The sequence below is a fragment of the Leptodactylus fuscus genome, chromosome 4 (genome assembly GCF_031893055.1).
Source record: "Leptodactylus fuscus isolate aLepFus1 chromosome 4, aLepFus1.hap2, whole genome shotgun sequence".
NCBI classification, from domain to species: domain Eukaryota; kingdom Metazoa; phylum Chordata; class Amphibia; order Anura; family Leptodactylidae; genus Leptodactylus; species Leptodactylus fuscus.
In genome coordinates, this window is record NC_134268.1 from 55,236,417 (window position 1) to 55,252,557 (window position 16,141).

A 16,141-nucleotide genomic window follows, 5' to 3' on the forward strand; every position below is an offset into this window, starting at 1 on the left:
TACATACTTGGAGTCTTTGTGCTTTAATAGCTTATATTATGGCTTATAATGTTTCTTAAAGGGATTCTACCATTAAAACCCTTTTTTCTGTGGCTAACACGTCGGAATAGCCTTTAGAAAGGCTATTCATCTCCTACCTTTAGATGAGATCTCCGCCACGCCGTTCCTTAGTAATACCGGTTTTTACCGGTATGTAAATTAGTTCTCTGGCAGCGATGGGGGCGGGCCCCAGCGCTGAAAATGCAATGAGGGCGTCCCCACCACTTGCTGAGAACAGGATCCTGCGCTGAATCTATCTTCTGCTGGATCCTCCCCTTCTTTCTTCGGCTTTCTTCGGCGGCTTCACCTCTGTTGGCTCTGACACTAGTAGAGCCGGCTCTACTAGTGTCTCAGTGGCAGAGCCAACTGTGCAGGCGTCAGAAGAAAGTTGAAGAAAGAAGGGGAGGATCCAGCAGAAGATAGAGGCGGCGCAGGATCCTGTTCTCGGGCAGCGGTGGGGACGCCCTCATCGCATTTTCAGCGCTGGGGCCCACCCCCATCGCTGCCAGGGAACTAATTTACATACCGGTAAAAACCGGTATTACTAAGGAACGGCGCGGCGGAGATCCCATCTAAAGGTAAGAGACTAATAGCCTTTCTAAAGGCTATTCCGATGTGTTATCCACAAAAAAAAAGATTTTTAATGGTAGAATCCCTTTAAAACTACTAAATAGAAGCCCACATGACGCCCCTTTTGTTCCTCTAGTTGTACCAAATGTTTTTATGAGCTGAATTCGGCTTTCAAGTTCTATTCCCCCCGGTGTAGAGATATTGGTGCTGGTACCGTAGCTCATCACTATCTGAAGGTTGTTTTCGACAGTCATTCAGGAACGCCCTTCCTCACAGCAGTGTCTAAAACACTGTACTGGGTGTTGCTTACGGCCCAGCGATGACACTGAGCGGTGAGGAACGACCCCCAGTACAGGGCTATGGACGAGTACTATCAGGAGGGGAGGGGGCGTTCCTCACCGCTCTCACAGTACAGCGCAATAGCCACTACTGTGAGGAAGGGTGTTCCTGACTGACTGTCAGAAATGCCCTTCTGACAGTAAGGAGCTACGTTACTGGCACTGATAGCTCTTCACTGGGGGCACAGAACAGTAAAGTCGATATTGCGCTGAATTCAGTGCAATGTTGGCTTTCTAGCAGTGTATTAAACCACACGCCCCAGGAGGTGAAAGGGCCTCTTTAAATAAAGGCAAAGCAGGGATAGGCCTTAGTTACCATTTGTAACCCCTTTTATACTCTAATAATTCAGCATTTTTTTCAATTGCCATAGCTTTATCAACATAGCAGCATAAAAGCTTTCTTTTTGCAGGAGAAGTTGTGTTTTTATGGTGCTTACTGTTCAGTAAAACATGTTATTTTTATGTTATATTATGTGTCAGTACAATTATAGCAATACCAAATGTACTATATGTAGGTTTTACTCTATTTAAAAAATGTAATTTACATTACTACATGAAAAAATTCTAATTCTTTCAGCAAATACTGTATTTTGTTCTTGTTTTTTGCAAGATGAGCTACAATTTCTATTGCTACCATTTCAGATACATGTTTTTGGTTTTTTTGATAATTTCTTATACTATTGGCAACGCAACCAATATTGATGGCACTGTTAAACTTGTCTTTGTGCCATTCATTATGTGGAAAATGATATTTTAATAGTTCAGAGTTTTTGTGATATAGCTATACTTCTGATGAAGGTGGCAGGCAATGTCAGTGTCATGTATAAAGTCACTGGCCTCTTAAGTACATGCCATTATAAAGCCACCGCTTTTCTATAGACATTGCCTGGCTGTGTACAAGGTCATGCACCTGTTTGCATTGGTTAGGGGCAGAGACACCTGAACTCAGATAGGAGAGGTGTTCACATACTTTAGGTCAAATAATGTACATAAATTGAGAAAGTCTGTTTTAAGTGTTATGCATATCAATAACTAATGATCTTTATTTGACCCATTAAGTGGCATCATCCAGTCCAGTATACATGCACAGCAGATATGCACTGGGCAATATGTGAGTTTGCCAATTGTGTTATATAATAGCCATCCGCCATTACCACATTAAAGTCACAGCATCTGAGTCAATGGATAAGGGTGTCATAAAGGTAGGGCATTGATCTGATATCATGATAAACAGGAACCTGTTCAAGGCTGTAAGGCTTGTCTTCATAGAACTTCTACAGAAGCACAGTATTGCACTATATTGTCTATCGAATGAAGTATTGCAATATATTTTCAAAACAAAGAACTAAAAGTAAAAAAAAAAGGAAAAATATAGAAAGTTCAAAACTTTAATGTTTTACATAGAAATTAAATACAGATGTGTGTGTGTATATATATATATATATATATATATATATATATATATATATATGTGTGTGTGTGTGTGTGTGAAACATAAACGGTATTGCATGAAATTTGAAAGTTTGCGTGTTTGATGCATATTTGCTCCCTCTAGTGGTCTGGATGGGCTATCTGAACTATTTCAACATGGATTATTCAGGTAGAGCCTCTACAATCTGTGGGGTTGAATGACGGGAATGATTGTTCTTCTTTCTTTAAGTATGCCTATCAATATGGATAGGATGCTGTAATTAATGTATATATACTACGATATATATATATATATATATATATATATATATATATGAAAACTGTCTTAGGGGCCGTTCACACGGAGTAACGCATTCAGGCGCGTATACACGTGTCAGAGTGCGGCGCTTCAAAACATTTCCCATTCATTTCAATGTGTACCTGCATTGGCGCGATACATATTGAAATCAATGGGAGGCTACAGCTACAGGTAACAGAAATAGCTGATCACAAGACTATAACCAGCAAAGTATTGTACCAAGCCCCCAGCTTAAATAGCAAACCAGATGGTGGGGCAGAACCTCAGGGAAAAACCCCTCCCAAACCACATAGATACAAAGGTTAACCCTTGCCAGCCTGGACCAGCCCCCTAACAGCCAGTACCCTAGTCTGTACTGATGATATGTAAAAAGCTTAAAACAGCTGTCTGTGGATGGGAACTTCTTCCTTCTGCAAGAGTTATACTGGCTATTATTCTAAGATTATGCCCATAGCTTTCGTATTAATCTATAGGGAGTTACCTTCTAATAGGTGGTGCTAGAAGCAAATTCCTGTTTTTCACCAATGAGGTACCCAGAATTCTTAGAAGGGCACCCATGGCTTAATAAGTCCCTGCACCAGTCTCTCCTGAATGAGAGATATTACCCCTTCTGTTCCAGGTATCAAACCCTAGATATCTAAATCAATGCATGTGGTAGAACTACAGTGCATACTTTTTGCCTTGTATGCCAGTATAACCAGCTCCCACAGTCACAATTATTAAAAGAATATCATGTTTGTAAGGAATGACAGCTGAGATTTCTATAATGAAGAAATAAATACTTCCATTGCAGTTATCGGGATGTATGACACTTGTAGAGTGGCCCAAAGCTACAGAAGATGCTGCATTTGTATGTGATGTGATAAATGGCGGCTGCATACTGTAATTGGTAAAGTTGTTTTTCCATTATAAATTGGACCTGGAGCAAACTGTCTGTAGACATTATTTATTCCCTTAGATCACAGGGAAATGCTACCATGTTTGATGCTAAAATGTCAAACCTGACAAAGCTACAGAGATAACACGTTACTGAAATCTTCAAAGGAGTTATCTAAAAATGTAGAGGAAAACAACCTATAGTGAGAGAATTGTATCTATATAAGTCCGAATAATAGTGAGCTATCATTATAGCAACTTAGATGGGCCAGAATGACATCTGTCACTTAGAAATATCATAAGACACTGTATTGTATGGTCTTAATTGTGTCCTCGATCACGAGACATAAATATTATACTTTTATATAGTCATTTCCAGCAAGTCTGGTTAAGAAAACCTACTATTAACCCTTTAAGATGCAGGGTCATGCAGGAGATAAGGCGGTGACTATATTAAGACATAGCCATACCAGAGCTTATTCTTTGCAAGACAAGTTGTACTTTTAGTTGGCACTATTACTTAGGTTTTAGTAATGTTTTTGTGGCGTCATCATTAGAGATGAGCAAGTAGTTAAATACTCAATATTCGATATTCGTTCCGAGTAGCCCCTCAATCTTCGACTACTCGAATCGAATATCGAATCCTATTATACTCTATGGGGATAAAATGCTCGTTTGAGGGGTAGGCAACATTCGATCAAATTATACTTACCAAGTCCACGAGTGAGGGTTGGGCTGGATTCTCCCAGAAGTCTTCTCTGTGCAGCTTCCCCGCGGCGTCTTCCGGCTCTGAATTCACTCTGCCAGGCATCGGGCCTGGGCAGAGCCGACTGCGCATGCCCGCACTACAAGAAAATGGCCACTTACAGTCAAAGTGGCCATTTTCTTGTAGCGTGGACAGTCTGCTCTGCCCAGGCCCGATGCCTGGCAGAGTGAATTCAGAGCCAGAAGACGCCGCGGGGAAGCTGCACGGAGAAGACTTCTAAAGGTAGGAGAAGAACCAGCGTTGATTGGCCGACTGTATAGCATTCGGCCAATCAATGCTGGTTCTGCATCAAATTTTTCCATTCAAATAGCGAGTGGTACTCGATTGTGTACGAGTATTTCGAAAACCGTAGTATTCGATTGAATACCTACTCGATCGAATACTACTTGCTCATCTCTAGTCATCATTAAAATGTGTGCGATTTCGTCATTACTTTTGTGTTTTGTGATCTTCTTTCTGTATTAATGTTCCGCGTTTTCTGATGTGTCATTACGATTACAGTGATAGAATATCTATATTAATGTTATTACTTTTTACCGATTTTACTAAATAAAACATGATTTTACAATGATAACTGATTTACCTGAAGGCACTGTATTATGATGTCCAGAACTTTTTTACGTTTTTTTTTTTTTTTTTGACAAAGCTTTTTGCGGGCTCTATTTTTTAAGTTGTCATTTTTATTAGCGCCATTTTCTGGTATGTGCAACATTTTGATCACATCACATATTGTTTTTTTTTTGGTGGAAGACAAAAGGATTAAGACACATTCATTTGCACATTCCATTTTTTACAGGGCTACCATATGGATAAGTAACATTTTGTTTTGATAGCTTGATCTTATATGCACTTATATACCTAATATGTTTATGTTTTTGTTTACATTGTTTTAGACATTTTCACAAACTTTTCACTTTTTTTTTTGCTGTTCAAAAGGGGAATGGAACCTGGGATCATGTCATCCCCTGTGTAATATACTACAAAACGTCTGCATTGCAGTATATTGCACATTATTGACTATTAGGTCTTGGTTCTACCAATGCTTATTACACATCTGTACATGGCAGCTAGTAGGCTTGGAATGTGTAGTACGCAGTCCAACAAAAATATTTTTTACATCACTACATCCCTCACCGTATTGTCTTTTGCACTTTGCACTTTTTTGTATATTGCACTCCTATCGCTGTACTTTGCCTTCCTGTCTGCTTGTGATCAGATCTTGAAGCAGATAAGAATCCAGCTTTTGGATTTGAACATATTTGATCCTTCTGTTCTCACATGAGACAAGCTGCTGCTAGAGGTGTCTGGTATTGGCTTTCTCCCTTTTTCACATATGGACCTTCAGTGATCCAGGAGTGCATATGTATGGAAAGAGAATTGGGAGGAATAGACGTCAGCTGACCAACAGTTCAGGTCACAGTTATCTAATTGTATGTTCAGCCTTAGCACGTAGTCACTTGAACGTGGTTGAAAATGGCCATGGAAAACATCCGCTTTACACCCAAGTGGCAGCCATTTTCATAAAATCGTCTTACATTGCAGTATATGTAGGAATCCATGAAAATTGGTCAAAATAGAGCATGACCTATATTGTTGCCATGGACCATCACATGGTCATGTGAATGTTGACCGTGTGATGGCCGTTAAAAAAATGGTAGGCACACTGCCGATCCCGATGGTTTTTTTTGATTTGTTTGTTTTTTTTAAAATGTAGATTGTGAGCCCCATATAGGGATCACAATGTACTTTTTTTTTTCTTATCAGTATGTCTTTGTGGAATGGGAGGAAATCCATGCAAACATGGGAAGAACATAAAAACTCCTTGCAGATGTTGTTCCTGGCAAGATTCAAACCCAGGACTCCAGCGCTGTAAGGCTGCAGTGCTAACCACTGAGCCACCGTGTTGCCCCTGATTCCAATGTTTTTGTGAATACCATGTTACTTCTAGTTTTCACAACATATTACTACTGGTTGATGGTGGTTTCAGCATCTGGATGATTTCTTCTGGTGGCTTATTGGGAAACTATTAAACTGTAAGTGATTCTTTCTAAAGTTAAAGTTCTGATGTATTTCCCTTGCAGATTGAAGAATTCAGGCGACTGAGGGTACATGTCAAAGGAGCAGATCTTGAGGAAGACAGTGATGGAATAATGGCTGATAACTTTAGACCAACCCAACCTCTTAGTGACAGGATTATACGAGCAGCTTTTCAGTAACCAGCATTGAAACCTTTATTTGTAAGTGGAATTATCAATATTGGTGTCTAGTTAAAAATCTACCAAGACCTGTGATCTCCAACGCGTGGCTTCATGGCTGTTACCATACTATAGATGTCCACTAGAGATAAGCGAACGGCGTTCTATCGAATTGATATTCGATCGAATATCAGGCCGTTCGAGGTGTTCGATTCCAATCAAACACCAGGTGGCAAACTCACTAAAAATTTGATTTCCCTCCCACCTTCCTCGGTGCGTTTTTTGCACCAATAACAGCGCAGGGGAGGTGGGACAGGAAATATGACAATGTAGGCAGTGAAAAAAAAATCGCCCCTCTCCCGACTAGTAGTATAGAGAAGGCGGAGCTTAGGAGAGTGTGGGCGGGGAGTCTCCCCGCTCAGTACCCGCCCACACTCTCCTAAGCCCCGCCTTCTCTATAATACTAGTTGGGAAGAGGGTGGGTCAGGGCGCTCTGAAACCCGGACCATGGACCAAAGTGGACCAAGAACAGGGAGCTGCAGTTAAGCGGACACTGGGGGGGGAGGGGAGGGGTTGGGGGGTTGGGATAGGGTTCGGGGATTGTACTACTAACACGGTCAGCTGGGCTATTACACTAAGGAATAGCCAAGCTGAGTGTTAGTAATACTAAGGAATAGCAAGCTGAGTGTGTAGGAGATGTAGGAGAGCTGGCAGATATGCAGCAGACTAACACGCTCAGCTTGCCTATTCCTTAGTACTACTAACATGCTCAGATCAGCTATTACACTAAGGAATAGCCGAGCTGAGCATGTTAGTAGTACTAAGGAATAGCCAAGCTGAGCTAGTCGTGTTAGTACAGGAGGAGTAGTTGGAGGGATGGTTGGGTGTAGTGCAGAGCTCTTTCATCTGTCCAGAGTAGCCGGGCTAACCGCACGGCCAGCTCTGCTATATCTCGCTATAGAAATGCATTGACCAGTGTTGATTGTCCAGTCTACGGGATTTGGCCAATCAACGCTGGTTCTGCCTGAGGAGGCGGAGTCTAAAATCGGACCAGAATGGAAACTGCTGTGGACCGATTTTAGACTCCGCCTCCTCAGGCAGAACCAGTGTTGATTAGCCGAATCCCGTAGACTGGCCAATCAACGCTGGTCAATGCATTCCTATGCGAAAAAGTCAGCTCCGGCATATCACAAGCTGACAGGGGATCCCGACATAATAAAGGTACTTGATGCCCCCAGACATGCTTCCCCTGCTGTCCCAGTTGCTTCCAGGGTGTTGGCATCATTTCCTGGGGTGTCTTAGTGGACTTGGTGACCCTCCTGAGTCGAATGGTAGGATCCCCTGTAGCGAAGCATTTTCTCCCATAGACTATAATGGGGTTCGATATTCGATCAAATAGTTGAATATTGAGCGGCTATTCGAAACGAATTGAATTGAATCTCGAACATTTTACTGTTCGCTCATTTCTAATGTCCACCTTTTCCTTTGCTTGAATTCTCTAATTTCTCACAACATTCTAGCAAACTCTTGACAAGACGCAATTCAAAATACAACCACTGGGTGGCCTCACATAGACACATATAGGATGAAAACCAGAAAATTGGCAGCACTCCAATATCAAAAATCAAAAAGACTTAGCATTAGTTCGATAAAACGATTTTTCAACACCATTAAGGACGAAAACATTGCATTGGGCTAATAAGAAGTCATTTTGTTGTTTGATATTGGAGCACAGTGCATGAGTATTGCAAAATCATGTTTTTTAAGAAAATGTTGGTCATCTTGCACCACACATCTTGGAATATATTGAGCTAAGACATACACGTGTGCACTGTAGTTTCCCAACAGCAGGATTACCACATGCTGGCGAACATTGAACCAGGAAACCATCTGGTTCTTATGATTTCGTATTCAGTAATAAGTAATTCTAAGAAGTCCTGAGTAACATTTATATATTCAGGCAAATATACAACTGGATATGGTTTGGAAACACAAGTGGAGGAAGAGAGAGGTTGTAGTGGAATCAAATATAAAATGCTAAGATGCTTTATTTTTACTGACCCATATTCTGTTTTATATCTTTTTAAAATGTAGAAATTATTTGTTAAAAGTCACCAAGAAAAGATTGTACAAGACAGTTATGGATATGATGACATTAGTATAAATGCTATACATAGAATCGAGGAAGCCCAAAGAGTGATCTTTCCCATGACCCTTGAGACAATACTCCATCCCCTTCCCTGCTAACAATACAAGACCCATAGTCTACCTGTATGGTATACATGATAATAGAATTTCACCCAAATTTTAATCTTATGTCAGTTTGCAGAACCTTGAAAAGACATATCATATACAATGCTTTTGGAAAGTCTTCAGACCCTTTCACCTTTTCCACATTTTGTTCAGAGCCGGCCTTGTACTAAGATAAAAACAAATTGAAGTTTTCGCCCATTCTTCACTCAATACACCTTATACTGACAAAGTAAGAACAGAATGTTAGAAATCTTTTACTTAATAAGTACTGCATTGACATACTGTTAGTATTCAGACCTTTTACACTGTACTTAGTTGAGACACATTTAACAGGAATTACAGCCTCCAGTCTTCTTGGAGATGATGTCACAGGGTTTTCATACCTGGATTTGGAGATTTTCTGCCATAGTTTTTTTGGCAGAACCTTTCAAGCTTTGTCAGGTTGGATGGGGACCATTGGTGGACAGCCATTAAAGGTTGACTTTCTAGAAGTTTTTTCCATCTGCACCCAGGATCTTTGGAGCACAGTCATTGTGACTAGAGATGAGCGAACAGTAAAATGTTCGATATTCGATATTCGTTTTGAGTAGCCCCGCAATATTCGACTACTCGAATTGAGTATCGAAACCTATTATACTCTATGGGGGAAAAATGCTCGTTTCAGGGGTAGGCAACATTCAATCAAATAGAACTTACCAAGTCCACGAGTGAGGGTCGGGCTGGATTCTCCAAGAAGTCTTCTCCGTGCAGCGTCCCCGCGGCATCTTCCGGCTCTGAATTCACTCTGCCAGGCATTGGGCCTGGGCAGAGCCGACTGCGCATGTCCGCACTACAAGAAAATGGCCGCTTACAGTCAAAGCGGCCATTTTCTTATAGCGCGGGCATGCGCAGTCGGCTCTGCCCAGGCCCGATGCCTGGCAGAGTGAATTCAGAGCTGGAAGACGCCGCGGGGACGCTGCACGGAGAAGACTTCTAAAGGTAGGAGAAGAACTAGCGTTGATTGGCCGACTGTATAGCATTCGGCCAATCAACAATGATTCTGCATCAATTTTTTCCATTCGAATAGCGAGTAGTATTCGATCGAGTACGAGTATTTCGAATACCGTAGTATTCAATCGAATACCTACTCGATCAAATACTACTCGCTCATCTCTAATTGTGATCTTTTGGTTCTTGGTCACTTCCCTTACCAAAGCCCATTTTCCCTGAATAGTCAAGGTTATTTAAGAATGATGGAGGCTACTGTGCTCTGGGGAACATTCAGTGCAACAGAAACTTTTTTGCAGCCTTCACTTAATCTGTTCCTCCCCACAATCCTGTCTCTGAGCAGTACAGGCAGTACCTTGGTTTTTGCTCTGATATGCATGCTGCGATACCTTACATAGACAGGGGTATGCTTTTCCAAATTATGTCAAATCCACTAAATTTACCCTGATTGGACTCAAGGTATAGAAACATCTCAAAAATTATCAAGAGAAATGGGAAGTCCTCAGAGCTAAATCTCAAGTGTCATAGCAAAGGGTCTGAATATTTATGCAAAATTAAAATTTTTCACCTTTTAATAAATTAGCAAACTGGTTTAAAATTCTGTTTTCACATTTTCACTGTGGACTATTGAGTGCAAATTGATGGTTTGAAAACGTGAAATGGTGTAAAGACTTTCTGAATGCCTCATACCTAGCGGAACCATTACTAGGTCAGGAATTGTTTATATCTGTAAGGTTTTGACCATAGCATATACCATAACATATACATAAACCATAACATTTTTTGGAATTGCCTATATTATGCACTAATTCTCCATTGTCTATATCACTTATAGGAACTGAACTTGAAACATCATTTGCTGGACCTTTACAAAGTATCTGAAGTTTGTCATGGATCTATAGTCGAGTCCATTTCAGCCATGTATGGAAGTGACTGCTGCAATCCCTGCCAGACTAGTGAAGTTTCTGAAATCTTTGTTCATTGCAAAAGACTCTTGTTGTTGATAACTATCCAAGTAACCTCACATTTCAGGTACCCTGCTGCTGCTGGGGCTGTTTCAGTGAAGGCTACAGCAGAGGAATTGGGTTGAGCACCAGATTTCTGAAAGGAATATTACTCCCTTTGTTGCTTGTATAATAATGACTCACCCCCATTGATCATTGCTTTCCAGTTCTTTTGCAGTTCTTCTACTGTGACAATGTAATTAATATTTTCTCTTTAATATTCTTCTTAATAATATATAAGACTGTGTGTAAGTATAAAGTCAGGGAGGCTGCACTGTCATCTCCTTCATTATGACTGGGTGACAGGAACCTGTCTAATCATCAGCAGTGAGTGACAGGGAATGACAGTGACTCCAATACTGACTGCACTATATATCTATAAGGGGAATAGGTACATAGTGAAACAAGAGAGGTGGTCCAACTCCTTTCTATTGATGATCTATTGACAGGTTAGGTCCACAATAAGAGATCAATTGGTGGCCAACACCAAGGACCCCCATTGATCAGCTATTTGAAGGGGACTTGGCCCTCATACGTCGTCCTCACTATCTATTTCATAGCAGTAGTACAATGTAATTACAGCCTCACCCCATTCACTTCAGTGGGGATAGATTGTATTGTAATTACATTGCATAGATGCTATGAAACAGTGTGGAGTAACGCGCCGCTCATTTAGACACATATACACGTGTCAGTGCGCGGTGCTTCAAAACAGATCCCATTGATTTCAATGGGTGCCGACTTACGCACTCTACACATTGAAATCAATGGGAGGCTTTGTAACCCATTGAAATCAATGTGCTACGCATGTAAGCCGGCACCCATTGAAATGAATGGGATCTGTTTTGATGATATGTGTCTAAATGAGCGGCGCCTTACTCCGTGAGAACGGAGCCTTAGGGTGTGTTCACACTAGTGTCAGCTGTATGCTCAGGGGTTTCCTTCCTAATCACCATAGAAACTAGATAGAGGACGGCTTTCCAGCAGTCAATTTTAAAACCCATTCAATTGAATGGGTTTTTAAAGCAACCCATTGGTGTCCGTATGCGGCATCTCTGCCTGGAAACTTTTTTTTTTTTTTTTTGCATGGACACAAAGTCGGACATGCAGAACTTTGTCTCCGTCCAAAAAAATGGTTTCCAGATGGAGAGTCTGCATACGGACATTGGTGGTTTACTTGAAAACCTATTCAAATAAATGGGTTTTAAAACTCACCACCGGCAAGCCGTCCCCTGTCCAGTTTCTCTGGGGATTAAGACTGAACCCCCTGGGCAGACAGCAGACACTAGTGTGAACACACCCTAAGCAGTAACTATGCCACAGTGCTTATATGGGTTCCGTGACCCCTACAAACAGCTAAGTGTAGGTCATCAATAAAAATGTGATGAAAATCTGCTTTAGTCTTTTTAGACTCTCTTGTACAAGGAATTTGCTTTATGGCAATGCTATTACATATTCCTAATGTCCCTTACATCCTACCAGCAGCACAGTATTGGGGGATTTATACCCCTGTGTGCTGGTAGGACAGGAGGAATTTTTAATTATCATAATTATTTGCAGGACAACACCCCTATAAGAGGATTAATGTTACCTTCCCCCTTGTGTTTTTTTCTGTCCTGTGTGGTGGGACAGCTCTTTTGTCCTCCCATTTTTTCCTAAAAGGATTTTGAGGGTTAGCTACTTACTTTTTAGTAGCTTTCTCCTCTCTAGCCGTTCACTTCTTTTCTTCAAGAGCTTTTTACTTACCAGGCCTCCTTGTTACTCAAAAATAGGCAAAAATTTGTTAGCTCAGCTATAAATATGTTAATGTCAGTTTTTCTCTTCAGGGTGCACGGTACACTCTGGACTTCTTGAGTGTCAAGAACAATCAGGTTCCTCCTTGTTACTTCCTACTGCGCTCTGTGTCATTGGTCATTCTAGGACTCTGTTGGCCTCCTGGGCTGAGAGTTAGTCGTTGCCTTTTGAGCAGCTGCTTCTTGGTCATCCCAACTAACCTTTGTTAAACACTATTGGTTAGCTGTATGTAGTTCAGAGGCTACTGCCTTTGGACATTCAGTCTTAAGCAATGTAGTGCGAGAGAATCCTCCCTAAGGGGTCTGCTTGCTACAGCCATGTATTGTGTTGCTGGTAGGACATAAGGGAATCATTGATTATGTTGTTAATCTGTTTCCCTTAGTCCTAACTGCAGCACAAGCTTCCCTTCCCACCTCAGGTAATACTGTTCTTTCTTTATGATTGACACAAGGCGAGAGGTCTCTATTGCCTCTTATAGGGGAGGTTGTCCTGCAACTAATTTTGCCAATTAAAACAGCCGCCTGTCCTACCAGCGCACAGTGGCAGAAATACTTTGCATTGTGCTGCTGTTAGGACTAAGGGAAACAGATTAACATTATAATTAATGAGTAACTTGCTCTTTCCTGTTGGCCATACACAATGCACTATTTGCAACATCTGATATGAATTCGCAAACAGGAAGTAATGAAGACATACCTATGATTTATGATATTTGATATATTATGATTCATGGACAGCATTCAACCATACAGTATTTAGGCAAAAATCTGCAGACTAGTTATGAGCACAAATAAAGTTTCAGCTGTACAGATGTAGCAAATTTTATATTGACATTTAACAAGTTGCATGCCATGATGTAGCAGTCATTGACATTTAATTGTCAATTTAAAGTTAATACATCATGGCGTATAACGTGTTATATGTCACGTTAAAGATGTAAGTGATTATTTCTTTTGTATCTTGGACGAGTTTGTAATATTAATATTAGACAATATATTTAAATGTTTTTACATACACTATCTGCGTTTTTTTTTTGTCTTAGACTAATGTATAATTTAGTGTCTAGTTACTAATGGCAGTGAGCTAGAATTCTGGTGTAAATGTAGCACAATTATTAGTGCGTATCAAATGTATACCACAAATTGTACAAATTTTTTATTTTTTCCACTGTTCACTTTGGTAAAGAGCAGGGTGGAATTTGGGTGAATGGGGGCTGGCTTCCATGGCCCAACTAATTTATAATAATTTATGCCAGAAAACTAGTTTTAATCATAGCTGAAGCCTAAACCAGACCATAGATGGCTCAGATTTTAGTTTGGGCACACAATACAGGCCCAAGATGAGACTTAGGACTCTTAGGCCCTGTTCCCACGTAATTACGCGCCACTCACTTAGACACGTATACACGTGTTAGAGCAAGGCGCATCAAAACAGATCCCATTGACTTCAATGGGTGCCGGCTTATGCGCGCTACACATTGAAACCAATGGGTTATAAAGCCTCCCATTGATTTCAATGTGTAGCGTGCGTAAGCTGGCACCCATTGAAGTCAATGGGATCTGTTTTGAAGCGCCTTGCTCTGACATGTGTATACGTGTCTAAATGAGCGGTGCATTACTCCGTGGGAACGGGGCCTTAATATTTGTATATTTGTAGCACATCTGATGCCAGCACGCCAGATTATCCAGACTAGTGTTCTACTAGTCCCAGTGTGGCTTTTTGTTAATGTGACTTTTAATATTTTCCCAAACTACTATACAGAATGTTTATATGATGTATCTTACAATAAGAATTGATGTCTTTGCTTAGGTGTTTCTCACAAATAAATGCTATTTATATGGTTTGCAAGTGGGATATTTCTTCGACTTTTATATTGGATGCCTATATTGTGTGAGAATGGATGATATAAATGAGTCCGAAATATTTTTTTTTTTTTTGTAGGGGTTAATTTCCAACAACACTAGAACACAAACAGCTGGATAAAGTGTAGGATTTTCTTTCAACTACAACTTCCAGCCATTTTGGCTGATTCTGTGACTACTATTTTTAGAAATCCCAATGGTTTTTATGATTTTATACAATAAAATGCTTGAAGGGGTTGTCCCATCAGGACTTCTCCTTCTACGAACAATCACCCCTCTGGTGATCAGCTGATCGCTGCTGGTCAGCTGCCTTTATCATGTACTACTGCCAGCGAAGTAGCGGCTACTGCAGGAGAAAAGGGATGTTGCTGTCATGAGTTTTAATATTTAGTTCATATCTAAGAACTTACTGTACAAATATTTGTAAATCGTCCTTTCTTTTTTTTTTTTTCTAGACAGTGTAGAGAAAATCTATTACATGCGGAACAATCAAGCTGTCTTGGATCTAGAAACTGAGAACAGAAATTAAAAAAGTTTCAGGGATTTTAGTAATAAAAAATAATAGTATAAAAAAATTCCATATTCTTTTTGCCTCTTTTCCTTAAAGGTTGATGATTTTCTCGACTTAGCTATTCTGGATAAATAATAGTATTTTAAAGTTAAACAACCTTGCAAATATTATTCTGATGTATTTTGATATGATTTTTTGATTTTTGATATGATTTTATTTTCTATGAAAATGCTAAATAGTTACAAACTACAAACCCTAAGTAGTCAAACACTTCCTGAATCCTGACCCATTTTTTACTAGTTGTAGGTTAGAATGAGGCAATAAAAACTACTGAAAGTATACGAAAATATTAGAAGTTTTTATATTTACAAAATCCAATTAAAGGGTTTTCTTTGGAAAATTCACAACCCAGGGGTATCTGGAGGGAGTGTATAAAACGAAAAAGGTTTTTTGCTGGATAACTTATATTGAAAAGGTCAACCATACACTGTCTGCCAATAAGTATTTGGACACCCATGCAAATGAAGATATCTGCGTCATGCCTTCTGCCATTAAATAGGAAACAGCTTTGGCATCAGTGCATTGGCATTAGTCACATGCAAGATGCCACAAAGTGCAGAGTTGTCCGATTTTGAGAAAGGGGTAATTGTGGGGTACCACAGAAATGGTCGATCCTTGGGACATAGAAAGCGAACTGAATTACCCAAAATTGACAATGGTCTATGTGATTACGAAGTGGAAGGTGAACGGTGATTGTCGGAATGTGCCCTGAGTTGGCAGACCCCTGAAACTGGGAGATAGAGACCGACGAGTGCTGGCCAGAGAAACTGCACCCAACCAATGGCTCACATACACCAGGAGTTTCACCAGGTATCCGAGAGTATTGTGTGGATCAATACCTTCCATAAGGAAGCATCTCCTGGGTTCTACCAACTATTGAATATGAAGAAATGTTGTTTTTCTATTCTACCACAGGTGTCTAAATACTTATTGGAGTCCAGTATATTTTCTAATACAGTTGAGACAAAGATATACTAACACATACTGAGCAAACATATACCAAATGGACCCTCCATAGGGAGTGCTCCTAATGAAGGAGTCCTAAAGGTACCCATATGCCTTCAACAACTAGCCAAAAATCTGCTCTTCCTGTTTCCCGCGTGCACATGCACACTCGGTCTAATGTTTTTAATAGAGACAGAGATATCTCTGGCAAT

The 16,141-nt window shown here is 40.4% G+C and overlaps 1 protein-coding gene across 1 annotated transcript in view; it reads left to right on the forward strand.

Annotated features, from left to right (window-relative positions):
- CA8 (carbonic anhydrase 8) overlaps nucleotides 1-10,897 on the forward strand; it is a 69,755-nt gene extending 58,858 nt beyond the window's left edge. Inside the window, exons 8-9 of the mRNA XM_075270464.1 lie at nucleotides 6,400-6,555; nucleotides 10,589-10,897. Of these exons, the coding sequence (XP_075126565.1) occupies nucleotides 6,400-6,534 (135 nt within the window). The 3' untranslated portion in view covers nucleotides 6,535-6,555; nucleotides 10,589-10,897. The remainder of the gene's footprint in view (nucleotides 1-6,399; nucleotides 6,556-10,588) is intronic.
- Nucleotides 10,898-16,141: the final 5,244 nt, after the last annotated feature.